Source organism: Rhinolophus sinicus, linkage group LG07 (genome assembly GCF_036562045.2).
Source record: "Rhinolophus sinicus isolate RSC01 linkage group LG07, ASM3656204v1, whole genome shotgun sequence".
NCBI classification, from domain to species: Eukaryota; Metazoa; Chordata; class Mammalia; order Chiroptera; family Rhinolophidae; genus Rhinolophus; species Rhinolophus sinicus.
The window spans coordinates 88,304,758-88,314,323 of NC_133757.1; the positions used below are offsets into that span (position 1 = coordinate 88,304,758).

Consider the following 9,566-nt stretch of genomic DNA (forward strand, 5'->3'; position numbering starts at 1 on the left):
CTTCTCGTGGCTTCTGTCTGGAGGAGCTCCTGCATGGAGTCCTCCTCTCTGGACGCCTTGTGCCCAAGCCCTGTGAGCTCTTTCCCAGCCCTGTGACCTGCTTCCCCGGGTTCCCATGAGCTCACATCACACACTGAGGCCACGCGGGAGACGCAGGTCAGCTCTGCCCACCCGGTCTCCTTCCTGAGCCAGGCCAGTCTCGGCCTCGGCAGACAGCTGGTAGGACAAGAACTGACCAAGGGCAAGGACCAGGTGCTGCTATGGCCCTTCAGGCTTCCCGGCTGCCATCTCTGCCCCACTCCAGCTGTAGTCAGGGCTGCCCGCCTCGCGTGTCCTGCTCTGGCCCCCTCCCTGCAGCGCTCTCCATGTACCCCTGACAGGAGCCTCTTCTCAGGAATGAGGAGCCTCTCCCTTTAGGAAAAATCTGGCTTCCCCCCAGTTTTGATGTCATTGGGCTTTTCTTTTGACAGGTGAACCAGATTCAAAAGACTGTGATTGAACCCTTAAAAAAGTGAGTAAAGGTCATCTGGGGACCATGGGCCTCAGGGGACTAGGCTCAGGGCGCTTATTAGGGAGGCAGGTCAACAGGTCACTTGGGGACGGAACATCGTTTCTAGTAGCCTGTCTCCAGCCTCATGTGGGGATGACAAGCTCAACAGAAACCCTGGCTCCGTGCTCGGTGGCCCGCCATCACCCCGACGCGCTCAGGGACGGATGGCAGGGCACTTGTGGTCCCCTCAGCAGCCGGCCGTTGCTCCAGGGGTCATTTTGCCATTTCCCCTTTGTTCCTCGTGAGGACCAGTGGGAGCAGAGCTTGCTGAATTAAGCTAGCAGAGATCTTGGCCAGCCCTCCGCGGAGATGAGCAAGGTCTTTCATCTCTCTCTGGCGGATTGGGAGAGCAGCTGCCTGCAGCACTCGGCTTTTGAAATGTGGGGGTGGCCGCCCCTGGGGAAGGGCGCAGCAGCGAGGTCCCGCCTGGGAAGGTCCCCTGATTCATGACCTGTGAGGGTCAGAATTCTTCTGTGAGACTCCTGTTCTGTCAGGCAGGCTCTGGTCAGTGATCAGACAGGCCTATTCCCCGGGTCCCCTAAGGGGCTGGGCCTTGCCTTGAAGCTCCCGAATCACTTCATCTTCTTCCCTGGCCTCTCCCAGGCAGCCTCTGACCTAGAAGGGCTCCGCTCCAGCCCGGCAGCTGCACTTTATTACCTCTCTGTGGTGGTCCCTGGCAGTTGCCTCACCAGGGCCGGGGTAATGAGGCTCCGCTAATTACCATTAGCCTGGATCAGAGCCCAGAGGGAGATGACAGAGCAGGTTTTGATCCTCCGGCCTCTAGTGCTGAGGTTGTTGAGCTCCTCAGTCCCTGTTCAGGGGTTAAGGGCTGGGGCTGGGGAAAGCTCTTTCTAAGCCAGGGGCTGTCTGGAAGCTCCGCCGCTGGGGGGATGCTGAGCCTGGTGCAAGAAGGGCTTTCTCCCCTCACCCCTGCACCACTGCTCCTTCCCCGGGCCACTGGCCTGTAACCTTTGCTCATCCCCAGGTCACAGGGTCATGTGAGCAACTGGGTGGGAAGGACCATAGGCAGAGTAGAACTTGCCCACGGGAGTCCAGGGGCTGCCACACAGGCTGCCATGGGCACCCACGGCTGGCAGAGCTCGGCAGGGGACACCAGCTCAGAGAACTGGGGGACTGACTCCTGTCTCGATTTCACAACCAACGAGGCGGCCTTGAAATCTGATGCCTGGCTTCTGGAGCCAAGTGGAGAGAAATCCCGGCTGCTTCCCACCACCCTAGCAGCCCACCACCTGCCAGGAAGGTGGGTGAGTGGCAGAGGGGGCGGGCACCATCTCCGCAGCAGATCCGCTGACCTCTGTGTGAGCCCCGGGCCTGCCTGGCTGCCCTGGCTGGCTTCTGTGCATCCCAGAGCCGACATGCGATCTCCCCCGACCACATAAAACCGGCACTGCCTGTTGCCTCCTCTTGCCAGGAGAGCAGCTCCCAGGGACCCCAGCACCGGAAACAGGAAACTGCAGCTTTCCTGTCCTCTGATGAAGAACATTGCCACATGGCCACCCCACCGCCCCCAGCCTCCCCCCAGGGGGCTCGGCCTCTAATCCCAAAGTCTCTGGGCCATGTTCACATGGTCGGATGGGGATGCTTTCAATTTCCCTTTCCTGGTGGGTGGAAGATCCCGGCTGTGTGGGCACAGATTGAAGAATGGCAGGCATTCCCCACCAGGGCCGGCTGCTCCCAGCCCACCTCCCAGCCGGCCTCTTTCTGCCTCCCCCTTCCCCTCCTCCCTCTCTCACTGCCTCTTCACCCCACGCTTACCCAGGGGAGGCAGTTTGCTGTTGAACCTGAACACAGGCGAGAAACGGGCAGTCACCGACTCCCTAGTGTAGGCCTGGCCCCATTCTCCCATCTTTGAGGATAGACAGAGCTTAGGAACGTATGGTGTGGTGTAGAAGCCATGCCGGCATTGTCAAGGAAATGGACCTGGTATAATACCTGCCAGGGTGGTGGTGTGCCATAGATCCGGGAAAGTGCTAGACAGGCAGTGCCAGCCTGCCCCGACCGGGCCTGTGGCCATGGCCAGGTCCCTGCTTCTCTGAGCCTGTTTCCCCACCTGGCGCAAGGGAGCGCTACACCCAAGTCTTGGAATGGTGGTGTCAGTACTCAGGAGGGAGCAGGAGTGTCAGTGGCTGAAGTGGTGAGTTGAGCTGTGTGTGGAAGGCAGAGAATCTGTTGGGGCCCTGGCCCGAGGCCTTCCTATTCCACCTGCCTACTGATGGGTGGGGAGCTGGGCACAGAGGGTCTGACTGCCTAGCCTTGGTTCTTTGTGGCAGCCCGGTACAAGTGCAGACTTCATAGCTCAGGGAGAGCAGGGTCCCCCCATCCTTGCCAAGTAAAGTCATCGGTACCTCTGTAGGGCCGCAGGGGCATGTCTGGGAGGGTCCAGGCACGGGACCAGCCTGTGCTCAACTTCACCTCCCTGCAGCTTCCCTCCCCGACCTCAAAGTGGAGGAAAGCAGTAAAGCACCCACATGGGGGGTCGGGAGGAACCCTGCTGCGGGATGAGTTCCTCTCCTCGCGCACAGCGCCCTGCTATTTATTTATATGTCCGACACATGGAGCTGGCAGTTTTTTCTGTTGCTTCTAAGTAATAAATGAGCGGTGCGGCCTCAGCAGGCAGTAAGCTGAGGCCAGGGATTACCGAGCCCTGGTCCCCCAGGCTCTCGTCAACCACTCACAGTTCACTCGGATCTCCCCTGCCCAACCTTAGTTTCCCCACCTTAACGTCAGAAGGGCATGGCCCCTGCCCTTATCCCACGGGAGTCCCGAAGCCAGGGCCCAAAGCCCCTGGGTGCTAAGTGATTGGTGATCCATGTACAGTGAACTAAGCCAGCTGAGCCTTCCATGGCCTCCAGGTCTGACTGACGGGTGCCACTGTGGGAGGCAGGAGTCATGGTGAAGAAAGGGTTTTCCTAGAGGGTCCAACAGGAACGGGGGCCCGTTCCCACTGCAGCCACTTCCTCCTCACAGAGGGCAGGTGCTCTTGCTTCTAGAAGGCTGAAGGGAGCATCCTGCAGACACAGCTGCTCTTACACCACCCATCCCCTGAGGGTTGCCTGGCACTGCATGGAATTCAGGAACCCGGGATCCATGCCTCACGCACCCCTCTGGGCTCAGGACTCGGCCCTGAGGTTCGGTGTCTGTTTCCTGTGTGGACTGATCCAGTCCCTGCCTTTAGTCAGCTTTCCTGGTATAGCAGACCCTGGCCCTGGAAGTTACCCCTGGCTGACACCTGAGGGAAGTGGGTTATGAGGACGGGCCAACACACAAGTGCTCAGGGGTCAGAGGGTTCGAGAGCTGCTTGACCAGCCAGCATGGTGATAATCCCGCCTTGCATCTAGGGGTGCTCCACACGCACAGGGCTTCCTTCGGGGTGGTGCCCTTTCTCCTGAGGACATGCACTCACAGGGCTGGGCTTGTGGCAGGGCCGGGGACCGCTCCTGCGGCTTCCTGCCTGCCTTATTCTTCTCCCGTCTCTGTGCTCATACCTGCCCTGCATCCGACAGCCCGCAGGTGGACGGCAGAAGCCCAGGCACTGGGGCCACCCAGGCAGCGGTTGCTTCTAATGAGAGACTCAAGCTAGCTGCTGGTGGCCCCTTGTCCAGTTGGGGTAGACGGGGTGGTGGCGTCTCAGGCCCAACTGCACCTGCACCCTTGAGCCCCGTGCCTCTCAGCTGCTGGTAACACTCCTCCCAGGAGGGGTAGGGGCTCTCCTAGCAACTGAGACCCTGTCCTAGCAGCTGCTCCTCCCTGTGGTCTCAGCTGTTCGGACCTACGAGGGGGAGGGGGAGGTTCGTCCTGGAGCTGCTGGTCCCCACAGCCAGTTTGCTCAGCGCCGAGTAGGCCTACATCTTCTGCCTGGCAAATCAGTCATTAAAAAATATTGACTTGGTTACTGGATGAAGGGGCATGTGACTGAGGCTTCGGAGACGTTTGCATGGTCTTGCCCACTTTTGCATTTCCAGTTAGGGCATGAGCCCATTACAGAGACACCTATTAAGTTAGAATTCATTTTAAGTTGCCTTTCTCGGATAAGCCCTTGGTTTCATCAAAATCTGCCTGGACCTAAAGCTTTGTTTGGGCATTTAATGCCTTGGTGAAGTTTCTATTCTGTATTATTTGGCGAAAGTATTCATTATTCTTTTTTTTTTTTTTTCAATTGTGGAATATTGGGGAACAGTGTGTTTCTCCAGAGCCCATCAGTTCCAAGTCATTGTCCTTCAATCTAGATGTGGGGGGCGCAGCTCAGCTCCAAGTCCAGTCACCGTTTTCAATCTTTAGTTGCAGGGGGCACAGCCCACCATCCCATGCGGGAATTGAACCGGCAATCTTGTTGTTGAGAGCTCGCGCTCTAACCGACTGAGCCATCCGGCAGCCCCAAAAGTATTCATTACTCTTACATCATGTGTACCCTTGACTTGTTGAGGCTTTTAAAAACCAAATTCATGGTCATGTCTCTCTGAGAGCCAGACTCGGAAATCACTACATGGTGTCTGAACAACCCACAGGTGACCCATGAGCTCAGACGCACTCCTGGCTCTGAGCTCGGTGCAAAGCTGAAATCAGCAATGCCCCATCCCCATCTTTCATCTTCTCTGGGGTGCTCCTGGAGGAACTGACTTTTCTGGTCCTGGGTCGCCCACTCCGGGCTTCGCAACCCCAGATAACCACTGCACTGTCATTTTCCTCCGTTGTGGGGCCGGGTCTCCACCAGCTGCATGGTAGACACATGGTAGACCCCCGTGGCCTCCAGCAGCTGACAGCACTGTCTGCCCCATCTCCTCCTGTCCTGTTCCAGAAAACCTGCGTGCAGGCTTTTGTTTGTTTGGGTTTGGTTTCTTTGTTTGTTTTTTTAGGGGTTTTTTTTTTTTGCTTGTTAGAAACCTCTATTAGAAGTGTTGTTTTTTATTATTAAAGGATACTTGATACAATATTATACTAGTTTCAAGTGTATAACATAGTGATACGACATTTATATACCTTACAAAGTGATCACCACCGGAGTAGGTTTTGATTGCAGTTCTGTCATCTGCTGGTGGTGTCTGAGGTGTTGGGGAGGTACCAGGCAGAACAGGACACTTGAGTTCTCTGCTGAGCCATCACTACCTCATTGTGACCTTAGACATGTCATCGCTCTGGCCTCAGTTTCTTTCATCCTTTAAAGGAAGGGAGTCTTCAGCTCTGCCGTGCTCCACTGCAGGTCTCTGTAGTGTGGGGCGGGTCCTATGAGGTGGCCGGGGAGGGACAGTGGCAGCATAAGTGGCATCATGCATTCCTGACCCACTGTGTCTTACTCGGGCCAGTGGCATGACCCTTAGCCCTGTGTTCTTTCCCTGGCCTGACCCCAAGACAGCATGAGCTCCATGGGGGCCAGGGCCCCACCTTTCTTGTTCACAGTGAAACCCCAAGACCTAGAACAGGGTCTGGCACTTAGTAGGCGCTCAGCATGTACTTTTGAGTGAACGATGAGCTGCCAGCCCATCACCCAACCCGGCCGTGTCGGCAGGTTCGGCAGTGTGTTCCCGAGTCTCAACATGGCGGTGAAGCGGCGGGAGCAGGCCTTGCAGGACTACAGGCGGCTACAGGCCAAGGTGGAGAAGTACGAGGAGAAGGAGAAGACGGGGCCAGTGCTGGCCAAACTCCACCAGGTACTGAGGAGGGTGGGGCATGGCAGTGGGCCACGTGTCCTGCGTGGCAAGTGCCTCCTCCACCGGGGACCAGGACACCAGCTGCCCTGATACTCCCCCTCAATCCACACACCCAGTGCCCTCACCAGGGATACCAGGTCAGCCAGTGACAGTTGTGACAGCCAGGGTCTTGCTCCCCAGGCCCGAGAAGAGCTCCGGCCGGTACGGGAAGACTTCGAGGCCAAGAACAAGCAGCTCCTGGATGAGATGCCGCGGTTCCACAACAGCCGCCTCGACTACTTCCAGCCCAGCTTTGAGTCCCTGATCCGTGCGCAGGTAAAGCCGCTCCCACCTGCCCGGACACTGGCCCAGCAGCACTTTCCCTCAGGACACAGTCATGGGCATCTCTCATGCCAGCCCCCACTTCCCACACTGGAAGGGGACTTAGCCGTTCTCTGCCAAGACAGCCAGACCCCACCCCTGCCCTGCCCGGGCACCACCCCAGTGGAAGCCAGGGGCCTCTGGTCGTTCGCTGGGATTTCTGTCTTTGGTTCCTACATGGCTCTTTGGTTAATGCCAGCCTAGGACAGAGTTCTTTGTTGTTGAACAGTTCTTCTCTCAAATTCTCTCTCTCTCATATTTTACCATGAGCAGCAAGAAGGAACCACCTCACCTCACTGTGATTGGCTGATTCTATGCTTGGTGTGCTCAGGCAGTCAGGACAGAGGCTACGGGGTGAAGGCCCTTTTCTGAGCACCCTGCACCCACCCCACATCCCCACCCTCGTTCCTCCTCTTCCTTTGGCGGGAGACCACGAGGTGTCTTGACTTTCAGCAACCCTTGGACCCTGGGGAGAGCCTTGCTCAGGGCCCCTTCAGGTGCCTGGTGCACCTCCCTTCCATTGGGAAAGGCAGGCCGGGCGTGGGTGGGCATGCACAGCGGTAACACTGGGACCAGGCAGCTGGAGGGTCAGACAGGCCAGCCGTGTGTCTCCCGCTACTCAAGGGTGTAAGGACACAGAGTGTGACGGGTGTAGCCTTTGCCCGTCTCATCCCCAGCACCCTGCTGTCTTTCAGGCATTAGCAGGGATTAGTCCCCATTTGTAAAAGAGAAAAGGTTGAGGTGCCAAAGCCAAGAGGTGTCCTCCACGTGGGACCCGCCAGCTGAGTGCAGGTGCTCCGCTCCCACCAGGTCACAAAGCTACAGGCTCAGGGCCTCCCGGTGCCCCTCCAGCCCACGTCTGCTCTTGGCCTTGGCCTGGGTATTTGGCGCCCTCCAGTGGACACTGTCAGTCCTTGTAGCGTCCACAATCACAGGCGCCCAAGGAAAAGCCTGATTCCTTCCTCCCCACCTACCATGTATGGAGAGCACCCAAATCCATGGGGCCGCGTATTTGGAATCAGAAACCCTGAGCAGGATTGATGTTGGAGCTGGGACTCATTAATGCCTATATCCTTGGTCGCTAGGGGAGAATGAGGCAGAGAGCTAGCGTCTAGCACAGGGAGGTAGATATTCCCACAGCAGCCCCAGAGGATTGCCCCTGGAGGTGAGGGGTTCCTTCCAGCATCTTCACCCCGCTGGGCCTGGACTGTGTTTCAGGAGCCTGTACCTTCCCTTCTGCGCAGTCACTGCTCACTGCCAGACCCCAGGCCCCTGAAGGCTGTCCTGCCCCCTCCATCCTGTTGCTCGGGGAGGAAGCTCCAGAGTATGAGGCTTTGGAGTGCCCAGGGTGAAGCAGTTTGGGGGCTCGGGATGCCCTGTCACCAGGCAGGGGTGGCACAGGGCGTTGCTGTCTCGTCAGCACCAGCCGCCCATTCCCACAGCTGCACTGCCATTAGTCACTGGAGAAGTGAGCATTCGTGACTCAGCCACGCAGCGCGGCTCTTGGCAGGGAGTGGGGGATGGGGAGGCCCTCCCCCAACACTAGGCCAGGCCCCTGTCCACTGAGGTGACAGCAGGATGTGAAGGCCTTGATTTAGCTCCCCCTCAAACCCAGCTGTGGGAGCCACTTTCCCAGAAGCAGCTCAGCTGCAGCCCTGCCACCACACTTACTGCTAGGCCTGGCCCTACCAGTAATGGCACTCCGAGTTTCTAGAGGAGGAGAGTTCCTTCTCCCCAAAGGCAACTTGATAAGGTTTAGGGCTGTTGAATAGTGTGGAACACATTCCTAGAAACACTTTCATTTGTTCATGAGATGGAGACTGAGGCAAAAATGGCCCGTCCTCCGGCCCTGGGCCTGCTCAGGCCCTGGGTCTAAGCAGCCCTCCGTCATCTGAGAGTTGCTGATGGGCCCCTGGTTCCTTACATGCCCCCACCTCATTCCTGTCGGCCTCTCCCATCCCGCTCTGGGGCCCACATAGAAGGAAGCGTAGAACTAGTGCTGTGGGAGCTTGGTGTCCGGGAACCCAGCCCCTGCTGACCACTTGCCTCCCACCCAGGTCGTCTACTACTCTGAAATGCATAAGATCTTCGGAGACCTGACCCAACAGCTTGACCAGCCCGGCCACTCCGATGAGCAGCGGGAGCGGGAGAATGAAGCCAAACTGAGCGAGCTCAGAGCCCTCTCTATTGTGGCTGATGACTGAGTCCCACCACGTGGGAAGACTCCTGGGATACAAGTCAGCCTCTCTAGTCTTTGCCCTTTTGAAGCTTAGGCTCAGGCATCTGCAAAGGCCCTGCCCAGAAGTGTGGGGCTAGTGGCTCTCACCCTACCTCACCAGCCCTATGGAAGGAGCCCAGCACCCAGAGCCCCAGGCAGGCTGCTATCTCCCCACCCATGAGCAGGAGCCTGCACACAAGCAAGCAGCCTAGAAAAACCCAGGCAGCGGGTTATTTCCAGAACCGTCCAGTGCCTCCTGGCCCAGGGAGGCTCCGTCAGCTCACCTGCGGTCTCAGCCTTACCTTTGTGGTTGGGATGACACCTACCTCCAAGACCCATCCTGGGGAGTCCACCCACCCTGCTTTCCCACTTCACTGCTTTTCTGAGAGGGCCACGCCTGCCCTGGGAAATGTGAGTGCTGTGGTCCTCCAGCCATGACCAACCCCACTCTAGCCTCCCAGGACAACAAAGGCTGGCTTAGCCTATTTCTATCCTTCAGGTCAAGTGCAGGGGCAGACCCAAGTCTTACAGTTTCCCTAGGAATGGGCTACAGTGGACTCAATCCATGTAAATAACCTACCACAAAAAAATGTCAGACCAATTCACAGGCCTCAAAGCAAGAACAATGGGTTTGTCTCACCTGAATATTTGGAATTTTATTTTTTCAAGTAAACTTTTCAATAAAATTGTCATGTATTATTGTGCTATAACTAAGGCAAGGAGGGGAGAGGCACGCCAGGTTTTTTCCCAGGTAATGCTGCCCTGCTGAGCT

The 9,566-nt window shown here is 57.4% G+C and overlaps 1 protein-coding gene across 2 annotated transcripts in view; it reads left to right on the plus strand.

Moving 5' to 3' along the window:
• Positions 1–9,480, plus strand: part of BIN3 (bridging integrator 3) — a 38,314-nt gene extending 28,834 nt beyond the window's left edge. For both annotated transcript variants that reach the window (XM_019714606.2, XM_074338236.1), the window contains exons 6-9: positions 471–511; positions 6,075–6,216; positions 6,397–6,531; positions 8,634–9,480. In XM_019714606.2, coding sequence (XP_019570165.1) covers positions 471–511; positions 6,075–6,216; positions 6,397–6,531; positions 8,634–8,780 — 465 coding nt within the window. In that variant the 3' untranslated portion in view covers positions 8,781–9,480. The remainder of the gene's footprint in view (positions 1–470; positions 512–6,074; positions 6,217–6,396; positions 6,532–8,633) is intronic.
• Positions 9,481–9,566: the final 86 nt, after the last annotated feature.